The sequence below is a fragment of the Mustela erminea genome, chromosome 2 (genome assembly GCF_009829155.1).
Source record: "Mustela erminea isolate mMusErm1 chromosome 2, mMusErm1.Pri, whole genome shotgun sequence".
Taxonomy (NCBI): domain Eukaryota; kingdom Metazoa; phylum Chordata; class Mammalia; order Carnivora; family Mustelidae; genus Mustela; species Mustela erminea.
The window spans coordinates 14882065-14901599 of record NC_045615.1 but is presented as its reverse complement, the minus strand read 5'-3'; the positions used below and the strand labels follow the sequence as shown (position 1 = coordinate 14901599).

Below are 19535 nucleotides of genomic sequence, written 5' to 3'. Positions count from 1 at the left end.
TGGGATGCTTCTGAGTCTTTCTCAGGGAACAATGATTTATAGCCAGCAGGAGAGTTAGACTGAAATCAGGTGCACAGGTTCCTGAATGTCACATAATTTTATGTGACTAGCCAGGAGGGAAATCTGGCTTCAAATTATGCATTTGCCCTACAGTGGAGGTTGGGGTGCAGTTAAAGAAATTAATTCTGTAAGAAGAGCAACTCTTTATTTAACAATACCTGTTGTTAGAAGGAAATGCCTTACATGGATGATTCTTTTTAAGGATCTTTAAATTTCTTCGGTCTTTCAGTTGTGAAATTTGAGACAGAAAGAATGATTTAGAGGACTAAGAACGGCATGGATGAGCTTTACAGTTTTCAACCTTCTTTTACCTCTGATCTTTTAGTAGAAAATGCAACTAGATGATCGTTTTAACATTTTTTTATACCTCTGGTCTCTCTTTATAAATTAACTGCCTAAAAACTGATCTGAAGAAGGAATTACTGTGAAGACAATCTAATGTCAAAAATTCAACAGCCTCGAAGAAAAAAGTTATTTAAGTCATTTACTGTAGGCCTAGCCAGTGACTCGTCACAATAAAATCCCAAATCCTAGATTCCTAGAACTATGCTCTTTTTTCATGACCTATATAAGGCTGTCCATTCTAGGCTACTGGGAAAGGTTGGAATGAGAAGATGATAGCTCATAGTTTAGAAGGCCCTCTACCTAAATTTACCCAAGAACATGTTTCCCTTCCTACTCCCCCAAGAACACATCGCCTGGAAAGTTAACACTGGCTTTGCAGTCTGTTCTCCAATGGCAGCCAGAGTGATCTGATCAGACGATGACACTGCCCTCCTTCCATGGCCTCTCTTCACCCAAAGAGTGAGAACCAAACTCTTCGCAAAGCCCTACCTTACCTAACTGCTGACGGAAGCAGTTTAAAACTCACATTCTTGAGGATTTTAAAGTTGTTTTTTAAAAAAAGTTTTACTCCTTCCCGTCATGGAGTCAGTAACAGCCTGAAAATAGAACGAACTGGATGGAAGTCTCTATAGGCAATACCTTTGAAACTCTCATCGCAATTCTAAAAATAATAGTTTTTCTTTCTGTGGTGATAAAATGTATTTGCAGCAGAAGTTCTTAGATTTTTACACACGAGCAAATTGGACTTGAATCTGAACACTGAGATTCCCTAAAAGGCTCTTAAAAATAATCACCAAGTACTGAAGACCCTACATGGATCTTGGGAATTTTCAGAGAATACAAAGGAAAAAAAATGAGCCCATCCATTACATTTTTATTGGGTGGCTCTGGTATGACAAGATGGCTTCCACTGGGTGTAGATATGCCTCAGTTATTATTACCTTGTCCAAGAAAGCACTTCCATCCTTTAGGGACCAGCCAGGAAGATTAGACAGCCTGGGACTGCAAAACAAAAGATTAAATTATCCTAAATAGATTATAGTCCTCAGTGATTTCATGGTGACTGTATCATCTCCATAAAGTTAAAAAGAGTTTGAAATTGCCGGCGGCAATGTCCACCCAAAATACTAATCGAAAAGATGAAAAATAACCATGTTGTAACAAGCTTAAGAATTATGCAGCAACAGAACATTAAAATGACAAGTAGTTTAGCACTAAATTGGGAAAATTAAAAGACTCCTATGCAGAAAAATAAAGAGAAAAAAGAAAGATGAGACACTACAACATTTTATCCTTTCCCAGTGACTGCCCCTGACTGCCCCTTGCTTGTGCTTGACAATAAGCCTGAGGGGAGGGCTGAACGGGATCATCATATTGTGGATGAGAAAACAGACGCAGCCGGGGTCAGGTGCTCTGACAAGAATACTTAGCTGCTTATCAGCCTGAATTCAAGGCAAATAAAAATACCTGAATTTCAGTCAAGTCCACATTCTGGATTCACTATTTATAAAGATACTAGTCACTTCTCACCTGTGGCTTGGGTTTCTAATTCCGGAAAATAAACCCAGTTCTCCTAAGTATTACAAAGTGACAACATACATTGGTAGAATAATCTCCAGAAGATGAGGCTAATTTCACATATATGTTACATTAAAAAAGTCCAGATTCAGAAATCATTCACTTCTGGCAATCTCAGGATCTGAGTGTATGCTATTAGTTGACTAGAATTATGCTGAAGGCTGAAAATGCAAATAACTTAGGGGAAAAAATGCTGATAAAAAGAAAAACTTAATGACCAAGGTGTTATGTGAAGAAAGGCACATCGGAAGTACAAGCTGGATGGCAAGAGGATGTTAGCACTTCATCCCAAAATTAGTTTGTAAAGTGAAAGTAAGGGCAAAGTAATGGCGTGGGACTAAAAGACTCCATATCAGAAATTAAGTTAGTATACAGTCCCTCATCCTCTTGCCAAAATAGTTTTTTATCAAGTTCTGACTTTGTAGTTAGGTGAAAGGATATGAAAGTCAAATAGATATATAAATATTGGGGTGCCTGGGTGGCTCAGTCGGTTAAATGCCTGCCTTGGGCTCAGGCTGAGCCCCATGTTGGGCTCCCCGCTTAGTGGGGAGTCTGTTTCTCCTCTCCCTCTGCCTGCTGCTCTGCCTGCTTGTGCTCGCTAGCTCGCTCTCAAATCAATGAAATCTTAAAAAAACCCATAAATATTGTGACTATTTTCCAATCTTCAAGGAAGGTTAAAAACTTGCGTAAAATACATGTTCATCTAATTTTAGAAAAAAAAAAATAGGAATTTGGGGGATAACTTTTTTGTCGTAACTCCAAACTTACAGAAAAGTTGTATGAATATAAGGATAATGAAGTCCCACAGGTCCCTTGCCTCTATTCTCTATTTACATTTTGCTCTTTATTTATCAAAAAGTGAGAATTTTGGATTTCATACTTGGGAATGAAAACTACCAGTAGCAGAGTAAATTTGGTTTGTATAAGTTATACCTGATAAACTTGTTTTTTAAACTCTGGGAGCTTTCTGCTCTAGCCTCTCAGAAAAATATTCTATCATTAGCTGTTTAATTCCCATCTCATTTCATAGTTACAAGTATGTCTTCTTCCAGACTTGGATGTCTTCACTTCCAGACTTGTTGAAAAATATATTTACTGTCAGATCAAATAAAAAAACCAAGCACTCAAATGAAAGTATTACAAAACAACGTGAATACTGTTCTCATTTCATGCACACTAATTCTCTAAAGGAAGGCTGTAAATATCCACTTCCCTTTATAACGAGAACTGGATCACAGGACATGATATTCTGTCTGTTCCCTATCATACACCCACAAATCAGCCTTCAAATTACAGATGACTGATTCAGTTAGCTGTCTACCAACAATTGATTAGAATGCTACACTGTTCATCAGACAATAAGTTTGTAAAAAGCAAAATTTTCAGATGCTGTAGGTTTGTTTTGTTTTTAAAGATTTTATTTTTAAGTAATCTCTACAGCCAACGTGGGGCTGTTAACTTACAATCCTGAGGTGAGAGTCACATGCTCCTCCAACTGAACCAGCCAGGAGCCCCTCAGATACTGTAGTTTTAGTTCTTGTTAAGCGCTTTTTTTTTTTTTAAAAGATTTTATTTATTTATTTGACAGAGAGAGATCACAAGTAGACAGAGAGGCAGACAGAGAGAGAGAGAGAGGGAAGCAGGCTCCCTGCTGAGCAGAGAGCCCGATGCGGGCCTCGATCCCAGGACCCTGAGATCATGACCTGAGCCGAAGGCAGCGGCTTAACCCACTGAGCCACCCAGGCGCCCTTGTTAAGCGCTTTTTAAAATAACATCAAAGCCTTCTACAAAACACCTGTAGTTATTCTGGATTTGAGAGACTGCCAGTTGATGGGACTGATTGCTCAAAGAAGAGCAATGACCATGTTGTAACAACAGTGCCACAGATGAAGTGCCACAGAAACATGTCACTAATGGCAAAGGGATGCTGACAACAGAGATAAAAATATTTGGTGACTGAGTTTTGATCAGTTAATGACTACATCATAGAGTCCGTATACTTTAAGTTACCAAAGGGGAAGGGATTTGTTACATTGTTTTTAGTATTACAGAATGTGACTGTGTACTTTTTTTTTTAAGAGAGCAAGTGTGCAAGCGTGCATGTGCACATGGGGACTGGAGAGGGCAAAAGGAGAGTGAGAGAATCTTAAGCAGCCTCCACACCCAGTGTGGAGCTGATATGGGAATTGATCTCACGACTCTGAGATCATGATGTGAGCCGAAACTAAGAGTTGGATGCTTAGCTGATGGCACCACCCAGGGGCCTTCAACTGTGTAAATTTTTTAAAATTAGGAGGCAGAAGTCTCTACAGAAATCTACTTAAATAAAAAATGGGAGGTGAAGATATTAGAAAAATTATGATTATAGATGATAAATCTTTCCATCTCCTAGTGGACTCCGAGAAATAGGCTGAGGGTTTTAGAGGGGAAGGGAATGAGGGGATGGGTGAGCCCGCTGATAGGTATTAAGGAGGGCACGTGCTGTATGGAGCACTGGGTGTTATATGCAAACAATGAATCTTGGAACACTGCATCAAAAACTAGTGATGTACTGTATGGTGACTAACATAACACAATAAAAAAAATATGGTAGGTGAATATATTAGAAAAATTATGATTATGGATAAAACATCTTTCCATCTCTTATTAACAAGAATTTCTTAGGGAAAAGTGCCATTAAAAATGTTATAGTCAAAAACACATGTATACAAGATCTGCTATTTATTTTACACTATTAAAGTACAGTTGACATACAGCATTAGATTTAGGTATACAACATAGTGATTCATTCAACAATTCTATACATTACTAAATGCTCACTACGGTAACTGTAGTCACTGGATATCACCATACATTATTACAATATTAATGACCATATTCCTTATGCAGTACTATTCATCTCCGTGACATATCTATACTACTAAATCCCCTTTCCCACTTATTTTTTTAAAAAATAGATAAAATATTCTCATAAGTAAATAAATAGCCTAAGGCATTTAAAAATAATCTATAGCCTAAAAAAATAATGGAAGGTAGAAAAAACATGATATGCAACTCATTTTCTCTTTTAACTTTTCATTTTTCCAGCTTCTTACTTTGAAATGCATTACTTTTATAATCAGAAAAGAATGTAAGAGGCATGACTACATTTATTCATTCAAAAAATATTTGTAAAAGCTTACTCTGAACAAAGTATACAAAGTGCAAGGATATGACAGTACGTAAAATAACCCTCGAGTTTCAGGAGTGTGCACTTTAGTACAGGGAAATGGTAAAAAGCAATCACAACAGAATAAAATAAAAGCTATGATGGGGTAAGCAGAAATGTTACGGGTTCATACAGAAAGGGCACCTTTGACAGCATGGGGTGCTGTGGGAGAGCTGGGAATAGGAATTAGGAGGTGAGGGGGGAGGAGGTTTTCCATAAAGAGGGAACAGGGAGGCAATAGCCTCAACATGTGGTAATAATAGTACTGCAGGAGAATGAGGTGTTCACTTTCACTCATTCAATAATGAATCTTTCTTTATGTGTCAGGCATGTAGGTACTGGTGATGTGACCATGAACACAACATACCTGTCCTCCTGAGTAATCACACAAGAAGAGCACCAGATGTTAAAAATGATGATGCAGTCTAGTCCAAAGTTCCCTAAAGAGGGACTGGTCAAGGCAGCAACAAAAGACTTCTCTGGGTCTATGATGATTGAGATCTAGACAGTTCTAGATTAAAGGGGAAACTAAGTCAAAGGGCAAGGTTTGGCAGGAAGAGAGAAAGACAGCTACAAGTCCCATACTTTCCTCCAAGTCATTCTGACCAACCTTTGTCCTGGACATCTTACATAGAAGGTTATTCAAATGAAGTTTCAAGAAGAGGCCCATTTACGGTGCCTGGATGGCTCAGTCCTTAAGTATCTGCCTTCCACTCAGGTCATGATCTCAGAGCCTGCTTCTTCCTCTCCCACTCCCCCTGCTTGTGTTCCTTCTCTCGCTGTCTCTCTGTCAAATAAAAAAGTAAAATCTTGGCAATTCACAGACCTGTACCCCTGGGGATAAAAATATATTGTATGTTTATAAAAAATAAATAAAAAATGAAAAAAAAAAAAAGTAAAATCTTTGGGAAAAAATAAAAAAGAAGAGGCCCATTTACCCTCTCTCACCACATCCAACCAGGCGCTATCTCTAGATCCTTCCTATATAGAAATTGGAGGCATAAAGGCTCTTGCTAAGTAGTCTAAGGGAAGGGGGGTTGCAGGAGGGGGAAAAGAGCCTTTATGGCTGAAGGAAAAATTTGCGTGAGTGCTCCCGAGCAGGAGAGAGGCTTTCTCTGAAACTGAAAGGAAATAAAAAGTGAGATACTACAGGGGTAAGCATAAACCATAATATGCCAAGATGAACTTGGTATTTAACCCGAGAGCAATGAAAACCACTGAAAGGTTTTAAACAGGTGAGAGACAAGATTAGATGTATATTTCTAAAAGATGATTCTGAAGAAAATGGACATCATGTACAATCTGATAATATATATGAGTATTTGTGTGGTATTCCTATCAAAATAACCCCAACCTAAACATGAGGAGACATCAGACAAACCCAAACTGAAAGACATTATATAAAATAATTAACCCATACTTCTAAAAATGACAGATTAATGGAGACTAAAGACAGGACAACTAAATGCAATCTGTGACCTGGACTGAATCCTGGACCAGTACTGCTATTCTTTTTTGCTATAAAAGGCATTATAGTGAAATAAAATTGGTCTAACTTGGGAAATATGAAAGAGGTATACAGCTTAGATACTAGCACAGTGTCCGTGCGAGTTATTTTGATTCACTGATTTTGATTAGTGTACTGTGGTAATATAAAATAATTGCCTTTTTCTTAGCAAATAGGCCCTCAAGTATTTAGGCAGTAAAGGTAAATCTTTCAAATGAGTCAGAAAAATTGTATGCATGCATACATATCAAGAGAAAGTGATAAAGTACATGTGATGAAATATTTACCAGGGTAACTGAGAGTTGTTTGTACTATTCTTGCAACTTCTCTATAAATCTGAAATGATTTCAAATAAAAAAGTTACACAAAAATGGCTCTGGATTCAGACAAGGGCAGGTTCAGGACTGAAGAAACTGACTAGGAGGCCTTGACGGTAATGCCTATAAAGATGGTCATGCCTACAGGAGGACTAAAGAGAAAAGACTGGATTCCAGGGTCTTTGAGAAGATAAAAATAAGAAGGCTTCATATAGGATTGGATATGGGCAAAGAGAAAGAGTGGCATATCTAAGTTACTTTCCAATTTTCTCGCTCTCATATCAGCATGTCAGTCACTAAGATAGGGTACACTGTAGAGGAAACCTAGGTCTGGGAGGGTTTTCTCTCCTCTTCTGAATGAAGTCTACTCATGGGCTCAGGTTGGGGCATGCTGAGTTTTGAAGAACCTTCAAAGCACATCCAAGGAGAGAAAGAAACTCAGCAGGCATTTTGGGTACATGAATCTGGAACTCAGAAGAACATTATTAACTAAAGACACACATTTGTAGGTTATTGTTTAGATGATTATCGAAGCCCTGAGCACTTAGGAAATTCCCTTGATGGAGAATCTGATGGCCAAGCACTGGATATTGAAGAATTCTGATATGTGACTATTGTTAGAGAAAGGTCAATCTCCAAAGCAGATAGAAAAGAAGAGTCAGAAAAGAGGAAAAGCAGAAATGCATGATAATGGAGGACAGTTCTGCCAAAGGGCCAAGTGGGATGAGAACTGTGTCACTGCATCTAGTGACATAGAAGTCATTGGTGACTCTAGAGAGCAGCATTCTGATAGGTGATATGGGCAAATCACAGACTGGAGAGGAGTTAGTAATGCTGAAGGGGAAAGTGGAGTCGGGAGAAGGTTAAAAATTTTTTTTTAGGGGCGCCTGGGTGGCTCAGTGGGTTAAGCCGCTGCCTTCGGCTCAGGTCATGATCTCAGGGTCCTGGGATCGAGTCCCGCATCGGGCTCTCTGCTCGGCAGGGAGCCTGCTTCCTCCTCTCTCTCTCTGCCTGCCTCTCTGCCTACTTGTGATCTCTGTCTGTCAAATAAATAAATAAAATCTTTAAAAAAAAATTTTTTTTTAAATACTAAGTTAGAAATAACCAAGCATAATTAAATGGGAAGAACTGAATCAAGATGAAAAGGTTCAAGATAAAGAAAAGATTACAATTAAAAGTGAAACTGCTCTCAAAAAGGGTTGGAATCTGGAGAAGATAAAAGGATTCATTCATATGACATATCTTAACTGAGTAGCTACTACATGCCAAGAACTATTTTAGGCCCTGGGGATTCAGTGAAGGGAACAGAAAAAATCCCTGCCCTTAAAAAACTTCTAGTGGAGAAAATAAATAATATATAAAGTAAATACATACATATAATGTAATGGTTTAAGTACCAGGAAGAAAAATAAAGCAGGACAAGGGGTTAGGGAGGGACTGGGGGTACTATTTTAGCCAAGACCATCTCCAAAGTTTCTGGCCTGAGCAACAGAAAATACTTTTTGTAAGGAACTATATATATGGGCTGCCAATCATCCCACTAGCGTAACTTCCCTCTGACAGAAGAACAATGATAAGGGGAAGAGAGTGGAGGATTCCAATGCTGAGTCAGTGAGAATAAAGAATTAGGTAAAGACAAGAATGAACAGGAAAGGGAAAATATGCAGCTAAGAACTGTCTGCCCAGTTCAGGACTGGAGCAGCAAGATAACTCATGACCTTGCATAGTGTGCAGGCCCCCTTTTGGAAACTCTTGTAATACCGTATTTAAAATTTTTTTTTAGTAATTCTCACAAGCATGTAGTTGTTCTCTTAAAACAAGTGTAATGAAGTCTTTGGCTGTGGAATACTTCCTCCCCAACAGAAAAGCTCCATGAGGAAAGGAAAGTTGTCTTATTTACATCTGTATCCTCTGGTCCAGCACAGTGCAGATTCTTAATAAACACAAAATAAATTAAAACTGTAATCTCTGGGGGGAACCAGACAATAATATCAGACTATTTCAGTAAGAAATAACCTGTCAATCATTTTTTACAGAAACATGATACCTACAGTTTCTGAAGCAACTGTAATTATATATATAGACAGATAATATCTGTGGATAATAAATGTATTTCTAAGTGTTGGGTGTGATAACTGAATTTTATCAGCTTTGCATAAAATGTAATCTGAAATTATCTAGAATTCCTTCTGTCCCCTTCACCTTATTATGTCCCTTATCTCAGAAAGAAAATCAAAGGTTGAGTTTTAATTATACTTTCTCTAGAAGATTATCATTATGAATAATCATTGCATACAGTGATGTCTTCAGAAATGAATGAGATATATTGGGTGGTTTGCCCAGGTTGCTATGCTTTTAAGCTCTTAAATCTGCTTTAGATAGCTTTTCTGTCTCTCCTATGTGAAAATACTTTTTGTTACTGGAAATATATTTGCTTCTCTAAGTTACCCACCTCCCTTAAAAATTTCAATTTACCAGCAAGCTGGGAAAACAATTTTTTAGACAAAGTCATAGGAAGAGTAAACAGTGGTGACTATAGGTTTTGGGTAATCTGTTTTAAGACAAGGACTTTGGCTTCATATGTGATTCCATGATATCTATACCTATTATGAAAATAACACATAGATACTTATCAAAAAGAAATGTCAGGCTCTATGATGTCAAGTCCCTGCAAAGGCAGTTAAATGATTCTAAAATTCAATTCTTGGGCTCATCAGTTGACCATTTATCAGCTCTTACATGAATTAGCAAGAAAGATGAAATATACATGACCTCACTTGCACAGAGCAGTTGCAGGAACATTTTACAGATACTCAGAAGAAGTTATAATAAAGAAGTCAATCAATAAATCAATATAACACTTTCCATCAACCCAGCCAAAGAAATAATTCTGATGAAGAACATTTTTAAGTGAACAAAGTAAACTAAGGACAACACACAAGGTACTGGTAATCTTTATGCTAAGCAGCACCATTTTTCAACAAACTAAAGCTCATTTTGTCCCAGATGCAGCAGCACATACCTCTGAACAAGCGGCAAAGGAAGGAAATTGAGAGTGGAAGTCATGTCCAGTCCACAGTCCAACATAATGGTAGTTGATTTGAATTTGAGCACATTGCACGGTAAGGTCGGGTGCCCCGACAGGCAATACTGAAAAAAATTAAATCATTTTTAACAATAATCAATTATAGAAAAAGTCTAAAGAGTCCAGTGAATTAAGTAAAACTGATCACTTCTCTTATAAGAACAGTGTGTAAATTCAGCTAACTTTCTTTGCAGCTTCTGGCTACTACTTCCCTCAGCAGTTCAAAAGGCCCATGTCATAATTTTTCATAGGGCACCGAGTCCTATCTCAGGCAAGCACACTTTTGGAGGGACCAAAATTATTCTAAGTAGAAAGTTTACACGGTTTAGTTATCTGCCCCTGCCCCAACCCCTCACAGGACATTTCCAAATCCCCACTGTCCCAATATACCTAAGAACTGCCTTAAGCTATAGAGGTCCATTAAGGTCCAAGCTGGATCCTCAAACAGTGCTATAGGTTAGCTTTTCTCCTGTGAAGAGGTCAAGTGATTTTCCTCAAAGAGGAAGTGACTGGAAAGGGTTAATAAGCCAAGCATCAGTAAGGAGTTATGGTCCATCTTTGTCAGAAGAAATGACTCAAAAGGACAAGTGACTTCCCTGATGTGCAGATACTTAAACAGGAATGAGGGACACCTACTCCCAACCAATCAAGAGTCTCTAGCCTGGGGCAGCAGACCTCAGCAGTCAAAGGGGCACAAGACACGGCGGCATATTCAAAGGAGAGTGATGAGGCAAGACAATACACTGACCTCAAACATTTCTCATGTCCTCCTCGATGTAGTGGGAATGACAGATATGCCACACTGAAAATTATTTATATGGGATGTACCCTGTCACCTTTCATAATTCTATTGCTGCTCTGAAGAAAAGAAACAAAAGAGGGAAAAGACCTTTTCCCCTACTCTTAAAGTCATCCTGTAGAAGCCACCCTTGCACAGCAAAGTCCAGAAAACGTAGGGATCAATGCTCTCAATCCCTCAACAAGTACATTTTCCCTTTCTGATTTCAGTACAAGTCCAACACAAGTCAGGGTAATGTGACATCAATGCCTGGCCCCACATAGTCACAGTAGCTCAGGCTGTCTTTCTAGGTATTTGCTGCTCTGTTGGTTCTGTCACTGGATACATTTCCTCCTTTTCTCCAGAGGATATTACAGGGACTGATAATTTTTAAAAATTGCATGTTCTAAAAATGATAAGGACAAGAGCCAAGAAATTGTGGTTATTCTGTAAGCTTTTTCTTTATTCCAAGTTTATGTATGATGACTATATTTTCCAAACCAAAATTCACAGCTCATGGTCTGCAAAAGTACAGGATAACTATGAAGAAAACATCACAAGCTATTTAAAATTGGAACTGTCCTTAAAAAAAAAAAAAAAAAAAAAAGTCCAGGAAGCATGATTTGGGTAGTTAGACTTTACCTAAGTTCATTCTTTGACAGGTATCAGAAATACAGAAAAAAAACAAAACACCTGTCCTACTAATTAAGACAGAACAATCCCCACCCCCATCCTCTATCTGTTTCCTTACTGCTAGCTTGGTCTTTATCCCTATGTAAGAGTAACTTACTGAAGGTAAACTATCTCAAAACAAACACAAACATCATATTAAACTTGCCCCAAACATAACAAATGTTCTAATAAGAGCTTTCCTCTATTTCTCTTTTAAAAAAATCTGATATTCAGAAATAATTAAGAAGAAATAAAATGAAATGTATAATAGTTACTTCTAGGTGGAAAGATTATGGTATCATTTTCTTCTTCCAGCTTTCTATATTTTCCAAATATTTGACAATGACCATTTACCTACACTTGTACAGTTGGAAGAAAAAAAGACTAAAACAAAACTGAAAACTTTCTGGGCCACGCTGAATGACAAAGCTTTTTGTCCTTCATCCTTAACTCTAAATTATAGATAACAAGTTATGCCAGAAGATGGACATGTAAAAGCTGCTCAAAAGGAGTTAGCTGAAGACTTTGTATTTGTTCTTGTCACATAAGGATAAAGAAAGGTGAGGAGCACTTTGTAAGGGCTGTGACTAAATGGAAGGAACATTTTCAGAGCTTCTACTAAGGGAGTGCCAGACCTTGATCTCACTAGCTCCATTTTTATGGATGAGGAAATTGAGCTTTACAAAGTTTGAGCCACTTGTCTAAGAGCCAAAGACATACAGCAAGGTCTCCTCACTCCAAAGATTCCACTCATGTCTTACAAATTGCACCGCTCACTTCATGGGTCAAATGAGTCAGCTGAGACTGACTGACTGGCGGAGGTTCACGCAACCAGCAAATGAGGCACCTACAAGGTGCTTGAAGTTTGCCTGTGTCCAGTGATGTTCTTTTTAAACACGCAGCTCATAATCTAGTCAAGGTTAGGAGATGAATACACAAAAACATTAAGTAATCATGTGACTTAAATCTTAAAACTAAGAATAAATCTGTATTACAAAAAGCCTGAAAAATAACAGAAAGAAAAATAATCACCCACAACCACTGTTCTATGCCATCTTCTTTTTTAAAGATTTTATTTATTTATTTGAGTGACAGTGTACGTGAGAGAGAACGTGAGCAGGGTAAGGGGCAGAAGGAAAAGCAGTCTCCCCACTGAACAGGGAGCCAGATACAGGGCTTGATTCCTGGACCCCAAGATCATGACCTGAACCAACAGCAGAAGATTACCTGACCAAGCCAGGCTCCCCTCCGTCTTTTTTCTTATTTGTAAAAGCTGTAATTTTAGTGAACATACAGCTGTATGCTGCTTTGAAAGCTCAAGATGACTCTGTTTTCTTTGTCTATGTTGCATCACACTTCATTTTTATTGGCTGCCTAAGTAAATGTACCATGGTGTGCTTAATCATTCCTTTACTGATGAACATTTAGAGTTGCTTCCAGTTGCTCTATTACAAACATGGCTGTGGTGATCACTTTAGTGCTTATGGCTTTTTCCATATTAGACTATTTCTTTAGAGGATTCCCAGAAGTGGCATTAACTAGGTCAAAAAATATGAGCATTTTATGGCTCCTGAAATATGCTGCCAAAATGCTTTCCAAAAAAGGCTGTACCTATTTACAATGTCATCAGTTATATATCAGAAGATCTGTTTCACTGCTTATTCCCATCAGAATTATGGTCAAAACCATCTAGAATCTATACTAAAATGAAGCTGAAATATTAGTAGTAGCTATCCTGAAGCAATTAAATGGCCCTACACAGGAAAAGTCAACTACTAGATACATGGCTTTCATTTTGAGAGGAGTTTGGAGAAATGATTCAAAAAGCAGGGGGTTTGAAGTAAGACTGCCTGGGCTCAAATCCTGAGTGAGCTCATTATTAATGCGTGATGTGGGGGAAAACGCTTCACTCTGCAAAGACTGAGTTCCCCCATCTCTAAGATACCGTAATAGAAGCTACTCTCCTCAAGCTGGGAGGACTGAAAGCATGGAAACTACCTGACCTGTAGTATGTGTTCACTGCTAGCTGTCACAGAACAATTAAAGGGCTGAAAAGGCCACCTATATTTGGGAGGGTCACCTAAATTTACAGCATTTTAGAGAAGAAATTCCATTCTATATTAGCATTCACTAATGTCTCAGACACTTGTGTATCCCACAGACTAGGTGAAGTGAGTGAGTAATTTTATAAATACTTTCTATTGCTAGTTTTCCCTCTAGGAAGAGACAGTCACTACCGAGTACAGAAATGAGTAATCTAGCTAACATAAGGTTTCAAAATCTTTTTCTAGCTTAATAAACTCAGAGCAATGCTTTCCTGTTAGTTTTATTCCTAACTAGTAACAAAGCTGCAGGTTTTTCTGTGTAAAGATTTACTATCAACATTTACTTGTCTCCCTGTTGATCTCCTTCTAATATGGAATAAATGGAATGTGGTTATGCAATATATATATATATATATATATCTCTACATATATATGCTTATGGAACTTATATATATGTATGTGTGTGTATATATATATATATATATATATATATATATAAAAGCATTTATTTTTCGATAAAATTTTTTTTCAGTTAAACATACTACATATTTTTCCCATTCTTCACTTTCATTAAAAAAATTGTGGGAAGTTTCAAACATACAAGTAAGCAAAATTAGTATAACAAATGCTCATGACTCAACATGGATGAGTTTAACAACTATCTGTATTCTTTCTTTGCTGCTTTTCTTTTGATATTAACACATTTCACAATAGTTATTATGGTGACAAACAACTGATCTCTGAAAATACTGTTTTCATAAATAGTCTTAAATTAATCTCTTATCCATAACTGGGACAAAAAGCCTAAGCCCATATTCCTTAATGCCCTAGGAAAATTCATGAAAGGTGACTCCTTTCACCTTTAAGTTATCCTTAGTTTGTAACTTACACCTCCAAGTCCTATAGCAGTTTATATTTTTGAAGCCTCTGTTTTGTCCATGGGGCTTGTTTTTTATTTTTACTTCTAATGCTATAATGTTTATACTTTGCAATATTTTCAAGTAAGTTAGAATGACTAGACTTCAGTTCTAAAGACACATTTTCCCAAGGATGTCAATGGAGGCTACATTCAATCTATATGTTAATTTAGGGAATACTGCCATTTAAAAAAAATATTTTTAAAAATATTTTTTATTTATTCATTTGAGAGAGAGAGACCGCATGGTGAGTGCGCAAGCTGGGGGAGGGGCAGCAGGAAAGGGAGAAGAAGTTGACTCCCTGCTGAGCAGGGAGCCCCATGTGGGGCTCAATCCCAGGACCCTGGGATCATGACCTGAGGTGAAGACAGATGCTTAACTGACTGAGCCACCCAGGTGCCCCTCCCATTTTCTTTCTTTTTTTAAAGATTTTATTTATTTATTTGACAGAGGGAGAGAAAGAGAGAGATCACAAGTAGGCAGATGGGGGAGGGGGGGAGGCTCGGAGAGTAGGCTCCCTGCTGAGCAGAGAGCCAGATGAGGGGCTCAATCCCAGGACCCTGAGATCTTGACCTGAGCGGAAGGCAGAAGCTTAACCCACTGAGCCACCTGGCTAACCCACCCTTGCCATTTTTAACATGTCACAACATTTCTCTGAGCCAGGAGCAATGCAGTATTTTCTCTATTAATTTTATTTTTTTCTTCCTTTACAATTTAAAATATTTTCTTCCTTAGTTCATAAGCAACCATCCAGCTATCAATAAGTGTATTTTTGCTTTCTTTTTTTTTTTTTTTTAAAGATTTTATTTATTTATTTGACAGAGAGAGATGACAAGCAGGCAGAGAGGCAGGCAGAGAGAGAGGAGGAAGCAGTTGAGCAAAGAGCCTGATGCGGGGCTAGATCCCAGGACCCTGAGATCATGACCTGAGCCGAAGGCAGCGGCTTAACCCACTGAGCCACCCAGGCGCCCCAAGTGTTTTTTTGCTTTCTAATTTCTATTTAATTTTTGCTCTATTTTATTTTTCTGTTTATTTTTATTTTTTTAAAGATTTTATTTATTTATTTGACAGACAGAGATCACAAGTAGGCTGAGAGGCAGGCAGAAAGAGAGAGGAGGAAGCAGGTTCCCCACTGAGCAGAAAGCCCCATATGGGGCTTGATCCCAGGACCCTGGGATCATGACCTGAGCCGAAGGCAGAGGCTTTAACCCACTGAGCCACCCAGGTGCCCCTTGTTCTGTTCTGTTAAACTGCTACATTTAAAAATTTCTGCAGTTGGGGGTGCCTGAGTGGCTCAGTGGGTTAAAGCCTCTGCCTTCAGCTCAGGTCATGATCCCAGGGTCCCGGGATCGAGCCCCGCATTGGGCTCTCTGCTTGACAGGAAGCCTACTTCCCTTCCTCTCTCTCTCTCTGCCTCTCTGCCTCCTTGTGATCTTTGTCAAATAAATAAATAAAATCTTAAAAAAAAAAATTTCTGCAGTTGGATGTGTAGCTGATTAAAATACGTATTCAGGCTACAAACAGCCCTGTAAGTGATGCTCTGGATATGTTTTACAAGTTTATATTGTGTTTTCAATGTATGCATTTCTAAATACTATGTAATTTCCGTTGTGATTTATTTTTTGAGTCACAAACTGCTTACAAGTGTGTTTGGTTTAATCTCAAAATATACAGGCAGTAATGATTATCTTTTGGTTACTGACTTCTAATTTTATTATGATCAGAGAATGGAATTTGTATATTACTTCTTGGATCGTTATTTAAATTTGCTTTATGACTCTGTGCACTCTAAATAGTTGATTTTTTACAAATGATCCAATTATCAATGGAAATTGGAAAGACATAATCTAATTGTGTATACAGAACAGATTAACTTTATTACCTTACTTAAATCTCCCATACTCTTACTTGCTTGAGTCTTAGGAGAGAAAAACTTGTCAATTTATAATTTTGTCAAATATTGTTTTATATATTTTGAAGCTTCACTACTAGGTAAATAAGAGTCAGTATTATTACCAGTATTTTTCCTTTGGTGAATCATTGTCTGACGCGGTATTTTAAGTGAAATTTCACACATACACAGTTAACAGTGAATCAAACAGTCTTATAAGCTATAAAAAATCTCATAGTCCCATTCTGAAAGCTAACTACTTTTGACTCTTCTAGTTATTTCTTCTAGTTCCATCTGTATTTCTCAGTCATATGGTTATATGGTTATTTTTTGGTTTACTGAATTTTAGTTATTTATTCACTTTTTTCTATTATGGAAGCTATCCACAAGTTAATGAAGCTTTGCTAACTAAGATATGTACAAAAGTATTCCCTATCACAGTCAAAGAAATTCACCGTGAAGGCAACTGCCATATTCCTTTGACTAGATTAAAGAAATTTCAAAGGAAAGGGAATTTAGTTTAACAGATTAATCAGTGCCCTGATTAAAGCACTGTGTCATGGTTTAATTCTCACTGCTTTGTTCTTACCTGATGCAATGTAAATGAAGGAAAGATATGTCTTAACATTAGTACTGTTGAGTCAATGATTTTATACTATTTTTCACAGTTAATGATTATTTGCCAACATTTTAACTGATCTTTGCTCACCAATCCTTTTTTTATACCCATTTCTTCCTTTTGGATTCAACTCCCTTCTTCCTGAATTACATCCCTTAGTATATTGCCTTCGGTGATGGTGTTCAGAAGGTAAACTCTTAGTCATTACTGGTCTGGAAATTTCTTAATTTTAACTTTACTTCTCAACAGTGATGGAAGCAGAATTACAGGATAGCAAATTACTTCAGAACACCAAGGACATAAATATCCAACTTGTCTTCTGGCATCTATTTGCTAATGGGAAATCTGCTGCCAGTCTAACTGGTGTTCCATTACAGGTTGCAATTAAATTCTCTTCTTTGCCATTAATGTTCTGATCTTTCATTAAAATTTACATAGGTATAACTTTCTTTTTGATTTATGCTTCTAACATACAAGGACTTGTCTTTCAGAACTGTAAAAAAACTGCCAGCTATTATAATTTTGAATATTTTCTCTCCCATTCTTTCTAGTTTCTACTAGTGAAATGCCTATTAAGTGTATGTTGTAATGTTTCATTTTACTCTCCATCTCTGTGACTAAATTATCCTTTCGTATTTTGCTTTTTGAGCTCTGTGAATTCTGGATACTTTCCTCAGCTCTACCTTACGGTTTGCTAGCTAGTTCTTTCTTCAGTAGTGTCAAATCTGCTATTTAAACCCTCTACTGAAATTTTCTTTTCAGTGTCTGTTTTTCATTTCTAGAAGTTCTCTTTTTAACTTTTTTTTTTTTTGAAAGAGAGAGAGAGTGAGTGGGGATAGGGAAGGACAAAGGGAGAGGGGGAGAAGCTTAAGTAGACTCTGTGATGAGCGTGAAGCCTGACATGGGCCTTAATCTCACAACCCTGAGATCATGACCTGAGCTGAAACCAAAAGTTAGATGCTAAGTGACTGAGCCACCTTGGCATCCTTAGAGTTTCTCTTTGGGGAAAAAAAAAAAAAAAGGCATCTTGTGGGCATCTGGCTGGTAGTGCATGCAACTCTTGTCTCAGGATTGTGAGTTGAGTCTCACATTGAGCAGAGAAATTACTTAAAAATAAGTTTAATAAATAGCTCTTTAAAAGATAGCATTTTCTTCTTTTCATAGGTTTGATATCTCCATATATGTCTTTAATCACTTTAACATTAATTTTAGACTCTCCAGCAGGTTATACAATTTTCTGAAGTTCTTAGGAGTCTTGTTATACCTGCTGAATAGCACAGTGGATTTCATTTGTTGTTCATCTGTTGTTTTAAAATTTTGGAAGACCACCTTCAGTGGATCTATATCTATGTAAATTCTATGCAGAAGGGTTGGGCCAGGTCCCAAGAACTATCACCATCTTTAGATCAATTTTTATGTTGATTTCTCAGCTTGACTATCTATAACTATATAAAGGAGCTTAATATAAATCACAGTTTTAACACTCTCAAAGCATTGGCTCAAGCTCCTTGCAGAGACAATCTTCCCTACTGACCTCTTGAGCAAGTAAATGGTACTTTTCTAGCACTCCTTTCACTGAGGTACATAGCCCTTGAGGGTTCTGGATTACTGATTTTAAAATATGTTTCTGAATATTAAATCTATTATTGAAAAGACTCATATCATGACCTCAGGGGTCAGCAATTCTAATATTTTTAAAAGCTGCTATGAAGGGGGCGCCTGGGTGGCTCCGTGGGTTAAAGCCTCTGCCTTTGGCTCAGGTCATGATCTCAGGGTCCTGGGATCGAGCCCCGCATTGGGCTCTCTGCTCAGCTGGGAGCCTGCCTCCCCCCGCCCGCCTCTCTGCCTACCTGTGAACTCTGTCAAATAAATAAATAAAATCTTAAAAAAAAAAAAAAAAGCTGCTATGAAGACAAAATAATGACCAACCAACTTAACCTCACAGAAATCTTCAAAAGCAGTATGAATTGTTAATAAAACAATGAAAACTTCATAAAACAAAACAAAAGATTTAGCAAGTTAGTACATCTGTTAAACTTGGCAATATGGTCATGGCAAACTGAATTATAGTGAATTGGCTCTGAGGAATAAAGCCATGGTCTTTTGCAGAAAGAACCATGGACCGAAATATCATATCTATTCTCCTATTGTCTGGTTCTGTTTAAAAATAATTATAACATACACAGTTATTAAGATATGGTGTTTATGCAGTGTCAGGCACTCTGCAAGAACTTTACATTTAATTCCTTTAATCTTCCTAAGAATGTTATGAGGTAGGAGATGTATTCCTATCTTACAAATGAAGAAAATGAGACAGAGAGATTATGAAATTTGCACATGGTTCTAAAGCTGTAAGAGCTGTCCTACGGTTGAATCCAGGGCAGTGAGATCCAGAAAGAATACTCCATGCTACACAGAGTAGTGTGAGATCCAGAAAGAATACTCCATGCTACACAGAGAAAAAGGGATCGTCAGAGAGGATAAAAAAAAAATTTTTTTTGATGTGCTCTAAA

At 37.5% G+C, this 19535-nt stretch overlaps 1 protein-coding gene across 3 annotated transcripts in view; it reads right to left on the bottom strand.

Annotated features, from left to right (window-relative positions):
- INTS9 (integrator complex subunit 9) overlaps positions 1-19535 on the bottom strand; it is a 105358-nt gene that overhangs the window by 60435 nt on the left and 25388 nt on the right. For all 3 annotated transcript variants that reach the window (XM_032332298.1, XM_032332299.1, XM_032332297.1), the window contains exons 2-3: positions 10038-10165; positions 1347-1407 (exon numbers count right to left, since the gene is read on the bottom strand). In XM_032332298.1, the coding sequence (XP_032188189.1) occupies positions 1347-1407; positions 10038-10102 (126 nt within the window). In that variant the 5' untranslated portion in view covers positions 10103-10165. The remainder of the gene's footprint in view (positions 1-1346; positions 1408-10037; positions 10166-19535) is intronic.